We start from the raw sequence: 22,824 nt of genomic DNA, 5'->3' as shown, positions 1-22,824 counted from the left end.
TTTAATATTCTGACTCATAATTCATGCCATGAGGATGTTTTTCCACAACTCCTCTAGGATAAAAGAAAGCCTACATTAATTTATGTTAGTAATAATAACATTGGACAGTCAGAAACTGCTTGTAGCTTATATAAAAGGGGTTTTCCACTAGAAGTTTAACTCAGGCAGGGCGAGGTGGCTCATGCCTGCAATCCCAACACTTTGGGAGGCCAAGGCAGGCAGATCACTAGAGCTCACGAGTTCAAGACCAGCCTGGGCAACATGGTGAGACCCTGTCTCTACAAAAAATACAAAAATTAATTTATCTATTATTTTATATTTTCTATTTTATTAATTTCTATTATTAAATATTTTCTTTATTATTTCTGGCTTCTACTGACATGGATTTATTTTTCTTTTTTTCCATAGCTTTTTAAAATTTTCTATCCAGACCACAAAAAATTTTCTCCATATCAGCAATAAGACTGTTTTGCTATCTTATTTATGTGTTTACTGGAGTAGCGCATTTTAATTTTTTTCAATAACTTTTCTTTACATTCACAACTTGGCTAACTGGTGCAAAAGCCCTAGCTTCTGGCCTGTCTTGGCTTTTGATAGGCCTTCTTCACTAAGCTTAATCATTTCTAGCTTTTGATTTAAATAAGAGACATGTGACTCTTCCTTTCACTTGAATCCTTAAACGCCATTGTAGGATTATTAATTGGTCTCATTTCAATATTGTTGTGTCTTAGAAAATAGAGAGGCCTGAAGAGAGGGAGAGATGGTGGAACAGCCAGTGGGTGGAGCAATCAAAACATACATCATTTATCAATTAAGTTCACTGACTTACATGGGCAGTTTGTGGTTCCCTAAAACAATTACAATAGTAACATCAAAGATCACTGATCACACATCATCATAACTTTCACTCGCGTCCGTGTGAAGAGACCACCAAACAGGCTTTGTGTGAGCAATAAAGCTTTTTAATCACCTGGGTGCAGGCGGGCTGAGTCCGAAAAGAGAGTCAGCTAAGGGAGATAGGGGTGGGGCCGTATTATAAGATTTGGGTAGGTAAAGGAAAATTAGTCAAAGGGGGGTTGTTCTCTCGCGGGCAGGAGTGGGGGTCACAAGGTGCTTAGTGGGGGAGGTTTTTTGAGCCAGGATGAGCCAGGAAAAGGAATTTCACAAGGTAATGTCATCAGTTAAGGCAAGGACCGGCCATTTTCACTTCTTTTGTGGTGGAATGTCATCAGTTAAGGCAGGAACAGGCCATTTTCACTTATTTTGTGATTCTTCAGTTACTTCAGGCCATCTGGGCATATACGTGCAGGTCACAGGGGATGCGATGGCTTACCTTGGGCTCAGAGGCCTGACAATAACGATACAATAATAACGAAAAAGTTTGAAATATTGTGAGAATTACCAAAACGTCACATAGAGATATGAAGGGAGCACATGCCGTTGGAAAAATGATACTGATAGATTTGCTCATTGCAAGGTTGCCACAAACCTTCAGGTGCAATAAAGTGAAGCACAATAAAATGAGACAGGCCTATATTTGGTCGAACATCATTCTGGGTGTGTTTGCAGAGGTGGCTCCTCTCTGCAGGCAGGTCCCCATTGACTTCCCAGCTCTCAGCAGAGAGGATAGCTACTCTCTGCAGCTGGTCATCCCGTCATCTTTCAGTTGTCCTCTACCATGCTATTGCTGATCCTGGGGCTTTTATGGACCTCAGAGGGGAGGAAGTGCATATGGAGTGGTCCATCCGTGGCCATGGGTGGGCAGAAAAAGGCACCACAAGACCACTGGTGTGGCAGCCTGACCCCCAGCCTTCAGGCTTTTCCTGGCCTGAGGATGGGGCCTTACAGGGACCCACTCCCTTCCACCTAGGAGCCCGTCTGCGTCCTGACGCCTTCCATGGTGCCAAGGGGCACCTGCAGGCCAACGCTTCCCCCGCATCCACTCTTGTCTGGCCCAACATCCAGAGGGGGCTGAGGTGGCAGGGCTCGATCATGCATATACCTGGCAGAGTTGTGACAGTGCCTGGGCTCAGCTCCACCTACTCCTAGATTGGATCAGTTGCAAAGAGTGGGGAGAGACCAGGCAGTAGGAGCAGGCACCTCCGAGCCTGCAATGGCAAAGGGGGCCTTCCCCGGCTCTCAAGAGCACACAGAGGCCCACATCTACTGTCTCGATTTGGACAGCTGCAGCTGTGCCTGGGGGTGTGGGGCTCCTGCCTGCTCCCAGCCCTCAAGAGCACATGGAGGCCCAAGTCTACAACCCTGACGTGGGTGGCTGCAGCCGCACCCAGGGTGGGCAGAGCTCCTGCCTGCTTCCAGCACACAGGAGCCCCGGGTATACTGCACCGACTTTGGCGGCTGCAGCTGTGCCTAGTCGGGCAGGGGCTTTCAGGGAGGCCCTGGATAGAGCAGAACGCAGGCCCTGGGTCTGGCTGTCGGGAGTGGCAGGCTCCGAGGTCACCCTAACGCCTCGGGTGACCTGTGTAGAGCAGACCCCAGGGGACTGGCCCTGGGAGGCCTGCGCAGAGCCTCCTCCCAAGGCCCAGGAACTCCAGCATGCCAACTGCAGATCATGGGACTTCTCAATGTTTAGTGTACTATGAATTACATCCAGTGCTTTTAGGTATTATGTATATTTAAACGTTGTGGCTTTCATCTCTAGAAGTTTGATTTTTTAAAGTATCTTCCTCATCTCTAAATTTTTGAACATATGGTAAACAGTATAATTGTTTTAATGCCATAACTTGAATCATTCTAACATATGTGTCAGTTCTGAGTCAGGTTTGATTTATTGATTTTTCTCCTTACATCATATTTTCCTGCTTTTTTTCATGCTTAGTAAATTTTCATTGGAAAATTTTCTTTTACTGGGTATATCTGTAATCCTATAAATACCCTTGAGTTTCTTCTGGAGTGTTACTAAGTTACTTGGATACAGTTTGATACTTTAGTCACTTGTTTTGAAGATTTGTTAGGTAAAACCAGAACAGTGTTTAGTTTAGAGCTAATTATTGAAATTCTTGAAGCAAGACACTTTTGATTGCTAAACTCAATGCCTCAGGAATTCTTAGGTTTTCATTCTGGCACATAAATAGCTTGAGAACCCACAAAATTCCCAGCCTTTGCATAAGCATTGGGCACTATTTACCTTAATCCATTAAGTGGTTCTTTCCTCATTCTTGGATAGCTTTCTCTCACACATATGCAGATCAGCGCTCAGCTAAACTCAAGCAGGGCCCTCTCTCTGTGTATTAGTCCATTTTCATACTGCTATAAGGAAATACCCAAGACTGGGTAATTTGTAAAGAAAAGAGGTTTAATTGACTCACAGTTCCACATGGCTGGGGAGGCCTCAAGAAACTTACAATCATGGTGGAAGGTGAAGAGGAAGCACTGACCTTCTTCACATGGTGGCAGGAGAGAGAAGTGCAAGCAGGGGAAATGCCAGAGGCTTGTAAAACCATCAGATCTCATGAAAACTAACTCACTGTCACGAGACCAGAATAGAATAAACCGCCCCCACGATCCAGTCACCTCCCTCCCTCAACATATGGGGATTACAATCCAGATGAGATTTGGATGGGGACACAGAGCCAAATCACATCATTCTGCAAGTCGTGAAAGATTTTTCTATGTTTAGCATTATCTTTTCTGACACTTTTTATGACAAACTCTGCCTTAGTCGATGCTCAGTTCTGCCTTTTTTATTTATTTCTCAGTTTTTTTCAAAAGTTGTATTCCTTGATGTAAAGGTGAATGTCTAATTTTATTTCAGTGAGTTGTACATAGTTGCCATCAATAAATATTTACCAAATAAAGGAATAAACATTTTCATCACAAGATAAACCTCATCATAGCAACAGCTCATTTAAATGTTGCTGTTTATGTTGTTTTTTAAGATATACCAAATAAATATTTTTATTTAATAATTTACTAATATTATTTTTAAATCCTGTTGGGTAGTTAATCCAAACCAACAGTATATAACTGTGATGAGAGTCAGAAAATTTCTATTATTTCTAAAAGTGTTGGAAATTATCCACTTCTCCTAGAATAAATATGATAGTAGACTTTGTTCTGATATAAATATTTTTACCTTATTGAATATGTTTTCCTACTGCTCCTATAGCACAGGGCCTACTTCTATTTAATGGCTTGCCAATTATTTGCATAATTGATGTAATATTTAGTAACTTTTAATATTTAATAACTTTACTAATGTTTTGGTAATACTTTCAGGAATACTTAAAATATTTCCTTATTAAACTTGTTCAACATTGCCTTATTTTGATTTGCTTGCTTGATAGTACAGGTACTATAATTTATTAATGATAGATTTAAATATATAGCCTTCCAAAATCTCAGGCAGCATACATGCAGAAATATTATACCTTTATAAAGTCAAAAATTTAAAACTGTTTAAAGATAAAATTTTTCTCTGGCATATCTGTAATAATGAAAGTGAATCAAAATATATTTCTAGGGCTTGGGGGACATATCTTGAGCAGCCACCCACATCAGCAAAACATTTCTCCAAGCACCCATATTTTTATTTAAAAATACATGCGATTTTCTCAACATAATATATCCATGTTTATTCCAATGCAACACAGTAGTTTCAACGTTCAGTTATTTTGAGTTCTATTTATACTTCTAAGTTAAACAAACAAACCCAAGAATATGTTAACATTTTTATTAAATGACCACAAAAACCCCCAACATTCAACCTCTGAGAAATATACTGCTTTAATAGAATAAATAAATGCAATAAGCGTTTTTTTCATAATACATATTAGGATGTATTTTATTTCATGCCAATAGCAGACTCCATGTATAAATGAACCATGGGTTGGGAAAAATACTGTGATCAAAAAAATGCATAATGTCTAGGATCCTTTTCCAGATTATACTAGAATTAAGGAAATGAACTCACTTTCTCTTATATAGCCACGGGCCTTCAAAAGTGTTCCCAAAAACCTTTTATCTGTGTTCCAGCTTCTCATCTGTCTCACCACTGGGAGCCACAGAAAGTGGACATGCTCACAGTACAGGAAATAGAGCTTTGCACTGTTCTTTTAATGATGTGGATTTTTGGGTGAACTCACTCTATTTTGTCTTGGTTTCTTTGGCTCATAGTTTTGTGAGGCAGTTTATAGCAAAAGGCTATAAAAGTCTTTTTTTTTTTCTAAATAAAGATAATAGATCAACCAAAGTTTTGAATTCCACATGGTATTCTCAAACCCCCACACTGAAATAGGACTAAATTACCCAGTCAAGTGGTGAAGAAAGCTGCCTTGTCAAAACATGTAAATTCCCACTGAGTTTGTGTCCCTAAATTAGAATTTTTTCCACCTCAGGTTTTTCCCCTGCTGATCACTGTCCAAAGCATCTCACTGTTCATCTTTCCCCCCAGAGTAAGTTCTATTTGCATTGACCTAGGCCTCATTGTTGTGTACCACAAGAGCATAAGATTGACTAAGGCAAAACATTTATGGCAAAACAATTTGTATTTAAAAGAATTCATGGCAAAAAAAATATATTTAAAATCATCACCTCTAAATTTGTTCATTAATTTCTCTTTCCATAATTCCATCTTAATGTTTTTGAACTAATTGTCTCTTGATTTTACTTGCCTCTGAGACCTTACAAAAGCATTTGAGGGTGATATAATTGGACATCGAATGTTAGAAGATGGCTAAATGGTGGCAATACGTGTTGATCAAAATTAACTCACGATAGTACTGGCATGTTTTTCTAAGAGTTGGGATCATTTCTAATTTAATTGGGATTCATTTATAAACAATTCATGCTAAATATATTTCCTAAACTTTCTCAGTATCTTTTTCTCTAGCTATTATGCCATTTTCCCTTACTTTAACTAGATTAACTAGTCATTAGGAATAGGGAGAAAAAAGACTGACTTGATGGAATTCAATATTGTAAAGCAGATAGTCTCGTAAGTGAAAAAATGCTGTGTAGATTTTACCAAGAGTTAATTGTTTTTTTCTTAGTCTTGTTCCACTTGTAAACTTTGTGTCACTTGATACTGTTCCCTCATCAGTTCCATGTCCAACATCTTTTTGAAAGTCAAACACATCTATCCTTGCTTCTTAGGACTTCTTTTCAGAGATCATCTTGTCTTAATCCAAAACTCTTTAGTCAGTGACCTTCTCAGGGCAGCTTTCACATCCTTGTTTCTCAATGTGTAGATGAATGGGTTGAGGGTGGGTGTGACAATGCCATAAAAGAGAGCCATGATCTTCCCCCAGTCATGAGAATAGCTAGAGAGAGGCTGGACATACATGCTGATGGCTGTGAAGCAGAAGAGGGAGACCACCAGCAAATGTGAGGCACAGGTATTGAAAGCCTTCCAGCGACTTTCAGCAGAGCAGATTCTCATTACTGCCTGAGCAATGAACACATAAGTGCCCAGGATGAGGGTGAGTGGCACCAGGAGAAGCAAAGCGCCTAGTACATTGAGCTCCATTTCATTCACACGAATATCAATACAGGCTAGTTTCAAAAGGGCTGGAACTTCACAGAAGAAATGGTCCAACACCCTCTGTCCACATCTTGGGGCCACCACTGTGAGAGTGGACGGGACAAGGGAGTTAGCAAAGCCACTGATCCAAGTGCCAGCAGCCATGTGGATACAGCGTCTATGGTTCATGATGACTGGGTAGTGAAGGGGCTTGCAAATGGCAGCGTAACGGTCAAAGGCCATGATGGCTAGAAGTATGCATTCAGTAGAACCCAGGGCCAAAAATATATAGAGTTGGGCAACACAACCCCCATAGCTAATGGTCTTTTCTGGTCCCCAGAGGTTGACCAGCATCTGTGGGACAGTGCTGGTGGTATAGCAGAGGTCCAGAAAGGATAGATTGGAGACAAAAAAGTACATGGGACTGTCAAGCTGGGGATCCGGATGGGAAACTAGGATAATGGAGATATTTCCAAATAGGGAAAAGATGTAGGCCACCAGAAAGATTATAAAGAGGGGTGTCTCTAGCCAGGGACGGTCAGAAAATCCCAATAGGATAAAATCATCTAGCGAGCTTTGATTGTTGATCCACATGTTAGCACTGGGAGGTGAAATTCCAGCTGAGACCTCTAAATACCCACAGTTAGGGATAGACATCAACAGTAGGAGGAAGCCACTGAGAATTAGAGATCAGAGATGCCAAGATGAAATTTTCATTTTTGCTCTAATCTGCATCTGTATCTTTATTACAGTAAAATGTCATTTGCATCTACATCCTGATTATGACGAAATGTGGAGACAACATCATCAATGTAATATTGAAAGATTACTGAGAAAAGAATAAATACCACACCAGCAACATAGTTGGGAATTTTGCTTATTTAATATATGTCTTCTGGTTAGCTATTCACTCCATTTGGGTTTTCATATCTTCTCTTCGAAAAAGTTTTAGTATACTACCATCAACTCTATATGTCATGGATATGTAATGGTGGCAACAGAGTGTAGATTAAAATAGAAGGAAAAGGCAGAACTTCCCAAAAACAGGTTAAACGAAGGCCTGCATGAAGACTACAGGAGGATGTGCAGCCAGGGAGAACGAAGACATCTTGGCATGTTCATCCGCTTGGTACAGATCCTGGTCAGAAAACACCATAAGAACTGGAGCACTTTATAAAGTCTGCATGATAAAAGGATGGAGTGCCACAACTCGTTTTACCCCTTCCAAGCTTTAATGCTAGTCCTACTCAGAACATTTAAAAATAGGGAGAAAAAAGCCAAAAAAAACAAACAAAATTACACACACACACAAAAATCAGTCCTTAGAAATTTGTTTGCTGTGAAAATGCAACTTTAAAAATATCTGGATACATTTGATGAAATTTTAATCTCTGGAAGAAATCACCAGAAAGAGTTTTAAATATTTGAATCCTTGAAATTTGAGGATGTATATGAATTTGTAATCTCTCAGGATCATTCTCAGCACATATAAACTTAATCATTTTCCCTCTCTCTCCCTTCTTTATTCTCATATTTTCTAATTACTGATACTATTTTTTACACCAAAAATGCCTCTATCCTGCTCTTTGCCCACCCAAATTACACAATTCCTTTATCATATAATTTCTAAAGAATAACTCCAATTGCAAATTTTTCCATTCCCTACAATCCCAAATTTCTTTTTTTGTTTGACTCTTACCTTTTAGTAAATTTCTCTTGTGTTTTTCTCTAGTTGTTTTATAAAAGACATTTATAAAAGACTGGGATTTCCTCCAAATCCCAGACATTCCATTCATTAGCTGTGTGACTTTGGAGATGTCATTTAATCTTTGTGTGCTTCAATTTTCTCATCTTTCAAATAAGCATAATTATACCCATCTCATAGAACTAGTGTACAAATTAAGGAATAGAGTGTACATTGCAAACATAGCTCAGTTCTTGTCATATACTAATAATTCAATGACTATTAACAATTATTATATACTTACCTAATTATGAATACCCAGATGTATTAGAGTTGTTTTATTTTTATGCATTTATGCAGTTTATAATGATATTTGTAACAATAAACAAATATTTATTAGAGGATAGTAAACAAAATGTGACTGCTCTGAAATCAGCTCAGGATCCTCTATTTACTTTTCTGATCCTCTCAGTTGCCGTATGTCATATTCTTCTTGTGATCCTGACTTAGTAGGGTTCATGTACTTAGTTGGCCCGCTCTGTTTTTCAAATCGTGTCATCTGAGTTATGGTATCCGTGTGAATGAAATGAGTGACAGTGAGAAATGATAGGGATAAAAACTTGCTTCACAGCTAAACATAAGAATCACTAAATTCAAAACTGATTTTAGTATCCAGCCATTAACACTTCTAATTTCTTCATTTGCTTATAGAATAACAATTCTTTTGGTATGCAGAGGTCATCATTCTCTTTGAATTATAATTGCATACATGTCACATAAGATGTCAGCTGGAGTAATTTCTTCTTTACCATTGTCTCTCAAATCTATCTATTAAATCTGTATCTATCTAAAAACATTAAGGCAGACGTACAGAAAATAGTTCAGTGTCCCATGATCTCTAGCTTTCAAACTGGTATTCTTACTTACAATTTTTCTCTCATCTTCAAAACAACCTAGCTCGTTTGGAGAACAGTCTTTCCATCGTTAAAATGTGGCCATGTACATTTCAATTCAAAATTATTCAGCGGCTTTCCATATTCTGACACATTATATTAAAATGCAACCTTGGACTCAGGCCTCATATAACAATCGCTTGAACCAATGCAGACATATTCACTGATCCAACCAAACTCGTGACCTTCCCCCTTGACCCCTTGTATTTATGCTGACGTGAAATGCCATTGTTGTTATGTATCCTGTAAGGATCATCTCAAATATAAAAATGTCCTTAAGTATTTCCTGCTCTCCTTTCTTACTGGTCGTCCAGAGCATTTTATTTGTAATTTCTTGATGATATACTAATTTATAAATATGACATATATACATGATATATCATATATATGATATATCAGATATATCATATATATCATGTATATATGATTTGATAATTTTTTCATGATATACATATATACTCATATATAGATATATATCTATATATGGGAGAGATAGAGATTTTTTTCTGTCTTTTTTGTACTCGATATGTTTTCCTGACTATATCGATTACACACTCTTTGAAAAGAGTCAGCACGTGACTTTTAGACATGAGTATATGTTAAATATAATAGATATTTAATACATGTTAATCAATTTCAATTTAGTTGAAACCAGCAATCATGAAGCTTTTTCCTTTGGTGCTCTGATATGTTATTCCTGGATTACATTAGCATTTTGATAACATTATTTTTCACCTATGACCTCAATCAGTTTCACTGATATTTCATCACAACCAAACCCATATACATCATTTACTAATTCAGAGCCCAAGAGGTCAAAGCAGAGTTAAAATATGCCCCATTGGCAGTTTTACGGTTTTATTGCTAATTCTCAAATTGATGTAACTAATTAACCAATAAATACATTTATTTTACTTACTAAAAATGAATGGACTTTAAGTATGTCACTTCATACCCTTGTGACCTGGTTTGTTCAACCAGATCAAGAGAATTAAAATACTTGCATATAAACTCCATAGTACTTTAATGACAATTAAATGTATATTTCCTTTGTAAATTTAAAAAAAAATTTATAAAAGACCACATACAACACAAAAGCAGTAGCTGCAATATTAGTAGGAAAATTACATAGAAGTGATTCTAGAAACTTCTGGGACATCTCCTTTTTTAAACCTTGTGATTTTGTATCTCTATAATGCCACTCTTCATTCAAACTGGTGCTATCCAATTCCTTTCTTCTCCCATTTCTCACCTGGGACAGTGAGTCTTTAGGAATAGAGCCTTAAAAATATGATTACGGCCAGGCGCGGTGGCTCACGCCTGCAATCCCAGCACTTTGCGAGGCCGAGGCGGGAGGATCATGAGGTCAGAAGATCGAGACCATCCTGGCGAACAAGGTGAAACCCCGTCTCCACTCAAAATACAAAAAAAAATTAGCCGGGTGTGGTGGCGGCCGCCTGTAGTCCCAGCTACTCGGGAGGCTGAGGCAGGAGAATGGCGTAAACCCGGAGGGGGCGGAGCTTGCCGTGAACCGAGATGGCACCACTGCACTCCAGCCTGGGAGACAGCGAGACTCCATCTCAAAAAAAAAAAAAAAAAAAAAAAATATATATATATATATATATATATATATATATGATTACATTTTGTATTGTATCCCCAAAGAAATGGAACACATATCTCTGCCAGTTTATTAGAAGATTATTATATGAATATATTTTGATTCAATACTGAGAAACAATTTTATCTTTACATATATATTTCTGAATCAAATTTTGCCTTATCTATCATGGTCAAAGGAAGACTTCTTCTGTGTTGTAGGATTTCTTATAGAAGAATACTTCTTGGGAGGAGCCAAGATGGCCGAATAGGAACAGCTCCAGTCTACAGCTCCCAGCGTGAGCGACGCAGAAGACGGGTGATTTCTGCATTTCCATCTGAGGTACCGGGTTCATCTCACTAGGGAGTGCCAGACAGTGGGCGCAGGCCAGTGGGTGCGCGCACCGTGTGCGAGCCGAAGCAGGGCGAGGCATTGCCTCACCTGGGAAGCACAAGGGGTCAGGGAGTTCCCTTTCCGAGTCAAAGAAAGGGGTGACTGACGCACCTGGAAAATCGGGTCACTCCCACCCGAATATTGCGCTTTTCAGACCAGCTTAAAAAACGGCGCACCACGAGACTATATCCCACACCTGGCTCGGAGGGTCCTACACCCACGGAATCTCGCTGATTGCTAGCGCAGCAGTCTGAGATCAAACTGCAAGGTGGCAGCGAGGCTGGGGGAGAGGCGCCCGCCATTGTCCAGGCTTGCTTAGGTAAACAAAGCAGCCCGGAAGCTCGAACTGGGTGGAGCCCACCACAGCTCAAGGAGGCCTGCCTGCCACTGTAGGCTCCACCTCTGGGGGCAGGGCACAGACAAACAAAAAGACAGCAGTAACCTCTGCAGACTTAAATGTCCCTGTCTGACAGCTTTGAAGAGAGCAGTGGTTCTCCCAGCACGCAGCTGGAGATCTGAGAACGGGCAGACTGCCTCCTCAAGTGGGTCCCTGACCCCTGACCCCTGAGCAGCCTAACTGGGAGGCACCCCCCAGCAGGGGCACACTGACACCTCACACGGCAGGGTATTCCAACAGACCTGCAGCTGAGGGTCCTGTCTGTTAGAAGGAAAACTAACAAACAGAAAGGACAACCACACCGAAAACCCATCTGTACATCACCATCATCAAAGACCAAAAGTAGATAAAACCACAAAGATGGGGAAAAAACAGAACAGAAAAACTGGAAACTCTAAAACACAGAGCGCCTCTCCTCCTCCAAAGGAACGCAGTTCCTCACCAGCAACGGAACAAAGCTGGATGGAGAATGACTTTGACGAGCTGAGAGAAGAAGGCTTCAGACGATCAAATTACTCTGAGCTACGGGAGGACATTCAAACCAAAGGCAAAGAAGTTGAAAACTTTGAAAAAAATTTAGAAGAATGTATAACTAGAATAACCAATACAGAGAAGTGCTTAAAGGAGCTGATGGAGCTGAAAACCAAGGCTCGAGAACTACGTGAAGAATGCAGAAGCCTCAGGAGCCGATGCGATCAACTGGAAGAAAGGGTATCAGCAATGGAAGATGAAATGAATGAAATGAAGCGAGAAGGGAAGTTTAGAGAAAAAAGAATAAAAAGAAATGAGCAAAGCCTCCAAGAAATATGGGACTATGTGAAAAGACCAAATCTACGTCTGATTGGTGTACCTGAAAGTGATGGGGAGAATGGAACCAAGTTGGAAAACACTCTGCAGGATATTATCCAGGAGAACTTCCCCAATCTAGCAAGGCAGGCTAACGTTCAGATTCAGGAAATACAGAGAATGCCACAAAGATACTCCTCGAGAAGAGCAACTCCAAGACACATAATTGTCAGATTCACCAAAGTTGAAATGAAGGAAAAAATGTTAAGGGCAGCCAGAGAGAAAGGTCGGGTTACCCTCAAAGGGAAGCCCATCAGACTAACAGCGGATCTCTCGGCAGAAACCCTACAAGCCTGAAGAGGGTGGGGGCCAATATTCAACATTCTTAAAGAAAAGAATTTTCAACCCAGAATTTCATATCCAGCCAAACTATGCTTCATAAGTGAAGGAGAAATAAAATCCTTTACAGACAAGCAAATGCTGAGAGATTTTGTCACCACCAGGCCTGCCCTAAAAGAGCTCCTGAAGGAAGCGCTAAACATGGAAAGGAACAACTGGTACCAGCCGCTGCAAAATCATGCCAAAATGTAAAGACCATCGAGACTAGGAAGAAACTGCATCAACTAACGAGCAAAATCACCAGCTAACATCATAATGACAGGATCAAATTCACATATAACAATATTAACTTTAAATGTAAATGGACTAAATGCTCCAATTAAAAGACACAGACTGGCAAATTGGATAAAGAGTCAAGACCCATCAGTGTGCTGTATTCAGGAAACCCATCTCATGTGCAGAGACACACATAGGCTCAAAATAAAGGGATGGAGGAAGATCTCCCAAGCAAATGGAAAACAAAAAAAGGCAGGGGTTGCAATCCTAGTCTCTGATAAAACAGACTTTAAACCAACAAAGATCAAAAGAGACAAAGAAGGCCATTACATAATGGTAAAGGGATCAATTCAACAAGAAGAGCTAACTATCCTAAATATACATGCACCCAATACAGGAGCACCCAGATTCATAAAGCAAGTCCTGAGTTACCTAAAAAGAGACTTAGACTCCCACACATTAATAATGGGAGACTTTAACACCCCACTGTCAACATTAGACAGATCAACGAGACAGAAAGTCAACAAGGATACCCAGGAATTGAACTCAGCTCTGCACCAAGCGGACCTAATAGACATCTACAGAACTCTCCACCCCAAATCAACAGAATATACATTTTTTTCAGCACCACACCATACCTATTCCAAAATTGACCACACAGTTGGAAGTAAAGCTCTCCTCAGCAAATGTGAAAGAACAGAAATTATAACAAACTATCTCTCAGACCACAGTGCAATCAAACTAGAACTCAGGATTAAGAATCTCACTCAAAGCCGCTCAACTACATGGAAACTGAACAACCTGCTCCTGAATGACTACTGGGTACATAATGAAATGAAGGCAGAAATAAAGATGTTCTTTGAAACCAACGAGAACAAAGACACAACATACCAGAATCTCTGGGACACATTCAAAGCAGTGTGTAGAGGGAAATTTATAGCACTAAATGCCCACAAGAGAAAGCCGGAAACATCCAAAATTGACACCCTAACATCACAATTAAAAGAACTAGAAAAGCAAGAGCAAACACATTCAAAAGCTAGAAGGCAAGAAATAACTAAAATCAGAGCAGAACTGAAGGAAATAGAGACATAAAAAACCCTTCAAAAAATCAATGAATCCAGGAGCTGGTTTTTTGAAAGGATTAACAAAATTGATAGACTGCTAGCAAGACTAATAAAGAAAAAAAGAGAGAAGAATCAAATAGACACAATAAAAAATGATAAAGGGGATATCACCACCGATCCCACAGAAATACAAACTACCATCAGAGAATACTACAAACACCTCTACGCAAATAAACTAGAAAATCTAGAAGAAATGGATAAATTCCTCGACACATACACTCTCCCAAGACTAAACCAGGAAGAAGTTGAATCTCTGAATAGACCAATAACAGGAGCTGAAATTGTGGCAATAATCAATAGCTTACCAACCAAAAAGAGTCCAGGACCAGATGGATTCACAGCCGAATTCTACCAGAGGTACAAGGAGGAACTGGTACCATTCCTTCTGAAACTATTCCAATCAATAGAAAAAGAGGGAATCCTCCCTAACTCATTTTATGAGGCCAGCATCATTCTGATACCAAAGCCAGGCAGAGACACAACCAAAAAAGAGAACTTTAGACCAATATCCTTGATGAACATTGATGCAAAAATCCTCAATAAAATACTGGCAAACTGAATCCAGCAGCACATCAAAAAGCTTATCCACCATGATCAAGTGGGCTTCATCCCTGGGATGCAAGGCTGGTTCAATATACGCAAATCAATAAATGTAATCCAGCATATAAACAGAGCCAAAGACAAAAACCACATGATTATCTCAATAGATGCAGAAAAAGCCTTTGACAAAATTCAACAACACTTCATGCTAAAAACTCTCAATAAATTAGGTATTGATGGGACGTATTTCAAAATAATAAGAGCTATCTATGACAAACCCACAGCCAATATCATACTGAATGGGCAAAAACTGGGAGCATTCCCTTTGAAAACTGGCAGAAGACAGGGATGCCCTCTCTCACCACTCCTATTCAACATAGTGTTGGAAGTTCTGGCCAGGGCAATTAGGCAGGAGAAGGAAATAAAGGGTATTCAATTAGGAAAAGAGGAAGTCAAATTGTCCCTGTTTGCAGACGACATGATTGTATATCTAGAAAACCCCATTGTCTCAGCCCAAAATCTCCTTAAGCTGATAAGGAACTTCAGCAAAGTCTCAGGATACTAAATCAATGTGCAAAAATCACAAGCATTCTTATACACCAACAACAGACAAACAGCCAGCCAAATCATGAGTGAACTCCCATTCACAATTGCTTCAAAGAGAATAAAATACCTAGGAATCCAACTTACAAGGGATGTGAAAGACCTCTTCAAGGAGAACTACACACCACTGCTCAATGAAATAAAAGAGGACACAAACAAATGGAAGAACATTCCATGCTCATGGGTAGGAAGAATCAATATTGTGAAAATGGCCATACTGCCCAAGGTAATTTATAGATTCAATGCCATCCCCATCCAGCTACCAATGACTTTCTTCACAGAATTGGAAAAAACTACTTTAAAGTTCATATGGAACGAAAAAAGAGCCCGCATCGTCAAGTCAATCCTGAGCCAAAAGAACAAAGCTGGAGGCATCACACTACCTGACTTCAAACTATACTACAAGGCTACAGTAACCAAAACAGCATGGTACTAGTACCAAAACAGAGACATAGATCAATGGAACAGAACAGAGCCCTCAGAAATAATGCCGCATATCTACAACTATCTGATCTTTGCCAAACCTGAGAAAAACAAGCAATGGGGAAAGGATTCCCTATTTAATAAATGGTGCTGGGAAAACTGGCTAGTCATATGTAGAAAGCTGAAACTGGATCCCTTCCTTACACCTTATACAAGAATCAATTCAAAATGCATTAAAGATTTAAACGTTAGACCTAAAACCATAAAAACCCTAAAAGAAAACCTAGGCATTACCATTCAGGACATAGGCATGGGCAAGGACTTCATGTCCAAAACACCAAAAGCAATGGCAACAAAAGACAAAATTGACAAATGGGATCTAATTAAACTAAAGAGCTTCTGCACAGCAAAAGAAACTACCATCAGAGTGAATAGGCAACCAACAAAATGGGAGAAAATTTTCGCAACCTACTCATCTGACAAAGGGCTAATATCCAGAATCTACAGTGAACTCCAACAAATTTACAAGAAAAAAACAAACAACCCCATCAAAAAGTGGGTGAAGGAGATGAACTGACACTTCTCAAAAGAAGACATTTATGTAGCCAAAAAACACATGAAAAAATGCTCATCATCACTAGCCATCAGAGAAATGCAAATCAAAACCACAATGAGATACCATCTCACACCAGTTAGAATGGTGATCATTAAAAAGTCAGGAAACAACAGGTGCTGGAGAGGATGTGGAGAAATAGGAACACTTTTACACTGTTGGTGGGACTGAAACTAGTTCAACCATTGTGGAAGTCAGTGTGGTGATTCCTCAGGGATCTAGAACTAGAAATACCATTTGACCCAGCCATCCCATTACTGGGTATATACCCAAAGGACTATAAATCATGCTGCTATAAAGACACATGCACATGTATTTTTATTGCAGCATTATTCACAATAGCAAAGACTTGGAACCAACCCAAATGTCCAACAATGATAGACTGGATTAAGAAAATGTGGCACATATACACCATGGAATACTATGCAGCCATAAAAAATGATGAGTTCATGTCCTTTGTAGGGACATGGATGAAATTGGAAATCATCATTCTCAGTAAACTATCGCAAGAACAAAAATCCAAACACCGCATATTCTCACTCATAGGTGGGAACTGAACAATGAGATCACATGGACACAGGAAGGGGAATATCACACTCTGGGGACTGTGGTGCGGTGGGGGAGGGGGGAGGGATAGCGTTGGGAGATATACCTAATGCTAGATGATGAGTTAGTGGGTGCAGCGCACCAGCATGGCACATGTATACATATGTAACTAATCTGCACAATGTGCACATGTACCCTAAAACTTAAAGTATAAAAAAAAAATACTTCTTAATCAGTATTTAAGTAATTCCTTGTCCAATTAAAATCCTAAAAAGACAATTTTGGAATGGTACCTTCATTCTGTCTGGATTGTTTTCTTGCTAGAGTCTTTTTCAGAATCTCATTTAGTTAGAACTCAGATAATGTTCTAAATCTGAAGAAAGCTGCGTTTCTTTTCCTACATTTCAAAATTAGTAATAACATTTTCACAATCTTTATATTTTTCTACTGCTTCTCTTCCAGTAGGCACAGCTATTTGTTTCTATTAAGTTCTATTAAGTACTATTAAGTTTCTGGGATAAGTTTGGAAAGTTATGAATAAAATTAATTGTATACTTTACCCGAGGAAAACAGTAAAGTTATTAAAGAAGTATATGTAGCCTGTTCCCCTGGTTTTCCATATACTTCATTTGTGCTTAAATATTGAAAATTTATAGGAAATAGAGGTAAAATGAGTAATAAGGAAATAATAGCAGTAGATAAACTCAGAAAGTAGAGTTAAGAGAGAAGAAAAATGGAAAGGAAAGAAAAAAATAAGAGAAAAAAGAAGTACATAAAGATGGTAAATTTTTGTCTGATACATAGTAATAGTCACAGAAGTAGCTGTCAAATATATGAATATAAAAATAAATGGAAGAAAAATAGAAAATAAAAATGAAAGATCTAAGACTAAATTCAGTAATTCAGTTTAAATGTCTAGAAAGGATGCAGGGAGTTCTTGCCTTTCTGACTGTATAAGAATAATATGGAATTTGCCTAAATCAAAAGTTAAAAACAGGCTAATAATCCCCTTGAGGGTGAAAAACTGGAGCTGGGAGATAGAAGAATCTATAGATCTCTGGCAAATGGGGTGCACAAAAAAACGAAGGGTGAGCAGAGTAGAAGTATCTGACCACATGGTTTAAGAACACATGAAGCCCATTATTTTAAATGTTTACATCCTAATACACTGTTCATTAACTTTCTAAGCATGGCTCTAATATAATATGTTAATAAACAAAACTGAAACAATATTTAGATTTTCATTCCACCTGACTTAATTTATATACTTCCTCTTAATGTTACTTTGTAAGAACTTTTGCTATAGTTTTAATTCCATGCTATCAGATTCCCTTGTTCTAAATTGTCATAGATTTAAACAACTTTTTGTTGTTGTTTGTTTTTGTTTTTGTTTTTGAGACAGAGTCTTCTTCTGCCACCCAGGCTGGAGTGCAGTGATGTGATCTCAGCTCACTGCAACCTCCGCTTCCCAGGTTCACACGATTCTCCTGTTTCAGCCTCCAGAGCAGCTGGAATTACAGGTGTGCACCACCACACCCAGCTAATGGATTTAAACAACCTTTGATTTATCTGAGTGGTAGGCCTTTCAGAGCTAAATTTTCTCAAAAATCAACATCTTAATAGCTACAATCTTTGTAATGGAAATAGCAGTTTCAGTCTAGAAAAGTGGTTTAAAAAAGGTACACCTAAAAATACTTAAATGAAAATATAAAGTTTCAAAGGTAAATAACATGATTGGTAACACATATTTTTCCATCAGTCTCCTAATAATAGAATAGTGTTTAACAAAGATTGGCAAACACCAGATAGTTCATATCAAATTTTCTATCCATAAACTTAAATTTTAAGTATATAATTGCTTTCATACAAGTATGTTTGTTTTCTTCTTATAATATGCCTCTAAAGTAAGAACGATTTTTTTATATAACAGAAGAGAGGAAACGCAGGCACCAAGAAGTTGTAGGACTTGCTCAAGTTTATAGATCTAGTAAATTCAGAAGAAAAGATTTGAATAATACAATATTTTGAATCCTACATCAGTATACTTTTCATAAGCTTATTGTTCACTCAAACAAAAATGTATGTGGCTTGTAGAATAAACCTTTTTACATTTAAAAAAATTTTTATTTTATAGTTCTACTCCTAAGTGCTCCCTTCAGCCTACTCCATGAAGTGATGACAACTTTAATTAATGTTCCTTCTCCAAATCCCTTCAACATCTACCTGATGCTGGGTTGTAATCCATCAGTTTGTCTGGAATGTGACATGGAGATACGGAGTCCTGGAAGACTGACCTGGGGCCCAAACATGATCCTCAGACCAGTTTGTTGTTTGAATTTCTTCTCAGCCCTCTTTAACATCAACCCAGCTCTCTCTGACCTACTGAAGGGTCAATCTCAAGAAACCAACTCCAACTGATGGCCATCCATAGAATACATAGCTCTTCAGGGAGCTTTCATGCCATTACTGCCTCACTCTCATACTTCCGTTTAAGCCTCCGAGATTCAAAATAATTAGCCTCTACTGCTGCCAACATGTCCAGGGGAAAATAACCAGAGGGACTAGAAAATGAGTATGCCACATAAGAAACCAAGAAAATGTTTCTAACAAAATACAAACTTTGGGCATGTAAGTTTGGAGAGTCATCTAAGAAGAAAGAAAATTAATTCAAGCAAGACTACATCTCATGGTTGCCAAGATGATTTTTTTCATTACACTTTAAGTTCTGGGATACATGTGCAGAACGTGCAGGTTTGTTACATAGGTACACACATGCCATGGTGGTTTGCTGCACCCATCAACCCGTCATCTACATTAGGTGTTTCTCCTAATGCACCCCACCCTCTAACAGGCCCCAATGTATGATGTTCCCCTCACTGTGTCCATGTGTTCTCATTGTTCAACTCCCATTTATGAGTGAGAACAAGGAGTGTTTGGTTTGCTGTTCCTGTGTTAGTTAATGAGAATCATGGCTTCCAGCATCATCCATGTCCCTGCAAAGGACATAAACTCATTGTTTTCTATGGCAGCATAGTATCCCATGGTGTATATGTGCCACATTTTCCTTATCCAGTCTATCACTGATGGGCATTTGGGTTCCAAGTCTTTGCTATTGTAAATAGTGCTGCAATAAACATATATGTGCATGTGTCTTTATAGTAGAATGTTTTATAATCCTTTGGGTATATATCCAGTAATGGGATTTCTAGGTCAAATGGTATTTCTGGTTCTAGTCCTTCAGAAATCACCACACTGTCTTCCACAATGGTTGAACTAATTTACATACCCACCAACAGTGTAAAAGCATTCCTATTTCTCCACATTCTCTCCAGCCTCTCTTGTTTCCTGACTTTTTAATGATCACCATTCTAACTGGCATGAGATGGTATCTCATTGTGGTTTTGATTTGCATTTCTCTAATGACCAATGATGATGAGCTTCATTTCATATGTTTGTTGACCACATAAATGCCTTCTTTTGAGAGGTGTCTGTTCATATTCTTCACCCACTTTTTGATGGGGTTGTTTTTTTTCTTGTAAATTTGTTTAAGTTATTTGTAGATTCTGGATATTAGTCCTTTGTCAGATGGATAGATTGCAAAAATTTTCTTCCATTGTGTAGGTTAACTGTTCACTCTGATGATAGTTTCTTTTGTTGTGCAGAAGCTCTTTAGTTTAATTAGATCCCATTTGTCTATTTTGGCTTTTGTTGCCATTGCTTTTGGTGTTTTAGTCATGATGTCTTTGCCCATGCCTATGTCATGAATGGTACTGTCTATGTTATCTTCTAGAGTTTTTATGATATTGGGTCTTACATTTAAATCTTTAATCCATCTTGAGTTAATTTTTTTATAAGGTGTAAGGAAGGGATCCAGTTTCCGTTTTCTGCATATGGCTAGCCAGTTTTCCCAACACCATTTATTAAATATGAAATCCCTTCCCCATTGCTTGTTTTTGTCAGGGTTGTCAAAGATCTGATGGCTGTAGATGTGTGGCATTATTTCTGAGGCCTCTGTTCTGTTCTATTGGTCTATATATCTGTTTTGGTATCAGTACCATGCTGTTTTGGTTACTGTATCCTTGTAGTATAGTTTGAAGTCAGGTAGCATGATGCCTCCAGCTTTGTTATTTTTGCTTACGATTGTCTTGGCTATATGGGCTCTTTTTTGGTTTCATATGAAATTTAAAGTAGTTTTTTTCTAATTCTGTGAAGAAAGTCAATAGTAACTTGATGGGGATAGCATTGAATCTCTAAATTACTTCAGGCAGTATGTCCATTTTCACGATATTGATTCTTCCTATCCATTAACATGGAATGTTTTTTCACTTGTTTGTGTCCTCTCTTATTTCCTTGAGCCGTGGTTTGGAGTTCTCCTTGAAGAGGTCCTTCACATTCCTTGTAAGTTGTATTCCTAGGTATTTTATTCTCTTTGTAGCAATTGTGAATGGGAGTTTGCTCATGATTTGGCTCTCTGTTTGTCTATTATTGGTGTATAGGAATGCTTGTGATTTTTGCAAATTGATTTTGTATCCTAAGACTTTGCTGAAGTTGCTTTTCAGCTTAAGGAGATTTAGGTCTGAGATGATGGGGTTTTCTACATATACAACATGTCATCTGCAAACAGAGACAATTTGACTTCCTGCCTTCCTATTTGAATACACTTTATTTCTTTCTCTTGCCTGATTGCCCTGACCAGAACTTCCAATACTATGTTGAATAGGAGTGGTGAGAGAGGGCATTCTTGTCTTGTGCTGGTTTTCAAAGTGAATGCTTCCAGCTTTTGCCCATTCAGTATGATATTAGCTGTGGGTTTGTCATAAATAGCTCTTATTATTTTGAGACACGTTCCATCAATACCTAGTTTATTGAGAGTTTTTAGCATGAAGAGGTGTTGAATTTTATTGAAGGCCTTTAAAATAAACAACCTGACATCACAATTAAAAGAACTAGAGAAGAAAGATCAAACAAATTCAAAAGCTAGCAGAAGACAAGAAATAACAGATCAGAGCAGAGATGAAGGAGATAGATACAAGAAACTGTTCAAAAAATCGATGAATCCAGGAGCTGGTTTTTTGAAAAGCTTAACAAAATAGACCACTAACTGGACTAATAAAGAAGAAAACAGAGAAGAATCAAATAGACACGACAAAAAATGATAAGGGGGATATCACCACTGATCTTACAGAAATACAAACTACCATCAGAGGATACTATAAATAACTCTATGCAAATAAACTAGAAAATTTAGAAGAAATGGATAAATTCCTGGACACATACACCCTCCCAAGACTAAACCAGGAAGAAATCGAATCCCTGAATAGACCAATAACAAGTTCTGAAATTCAGGCAGTAATTAATAGCCTACCAACCAAAAAAGAAGCCCAGGATCAGACAGATTCACAGCCGAACTCTACCAGAGGTACAAAGAGGAGCTGGTACCATTCCTTCTGAAACTATTCCAAACAATAGAAAAAGACGGAATCTTCCCTAACTCATTTTGTGAGGCCAGCATCATCCTGATACCAAAACCTGGCAGAAACACAACAAAAAGAGAAAATTTCAGGCCGATATCCCTGATGAACATCGATGTGAAAATCCTCAATAAAATACTGGCAAACTGAATCCAGCAGCACATCAAAAAGCTTATCCACCATAATCAAATCGGCTTCATCCCTGGGATGCAAGGCTGGTTCAACATACACAAATCAATAAATGTAATCCATCACTTAAACAGAGCCAATGTCAAGGTGATTTTTTAAATATGGATTATGAAATAGGTAAATTTCTCCTTCACATGTACTTATTATTCTGATAAAGATATGACAACTTCATGCACTCGTTAAAATAATGTAAGTTTAAAATATGATTTTTTTCCTATTTCTTCCTATAGTGTTTCCTCATTCTCACTTAATGTATTGTATAAGATACTTTACAAACAAAAGGCATATTGATTCATTGGATAACATTGTCACTATATAAATTAGGAAAATACATTTTCATTATTCATATTTAGCTGATGACAATTCCAAAACTCAGAAAATCAAAGTTTCTCAAGATTACAGA

General features: G+C 38.4%; 1 protein-coding gene across 1 annotated transcript; it reads right to left on the bottom strand.

The window, feature by feature from the left end:
* Window positions 1-6,130: 6,130 nt before the first annotated feature.
* Window positions 6,131-7,075, bottom strand: LOC109027420 (olfactory receptor 2B6-like). Its single transcript, XM_019030268.1, has one exon. The coding sequence runs from the start codon at window positions 7,073-7,075 to the stop codon at window positions 6,131-6,133; it is 945 nt and encodes a 314-aa protein (XP_018885813.1).
* Between the last annotated feature and the right edge of the window lie 15,749 nt (window positions 7,076-22,824).

The sequence above is a fragment of the Gorilla gorilla genome, chromosome 5 (genome assembly GCF_029281585.2).
Source record: "Gorilla gorilla gorilla isolate KB3781 chromosome 5, NHGRI_mGorGor1-v2.1_pri, whole genome shotgun sequence".
In the NCBI taxonomy this organism is placed as follows: Eukaryota; Metazoa; Chordata; class Mammalia; order Primates; family Hominidae; genus Gorilla; species Gorilla gorilla.
This window is presented reverse-complemented; position numbering and strand designations above follow the sequence as displayed.

Coding starts and splice junctions, on each gene's coding strand:
- LOC109027420 (XM_019030268.1), bottom strand. CDS start 7,075: ATGTGGATCAACAATCAAAGCTCGCTAGATGATTTTATCCTATTGGGA.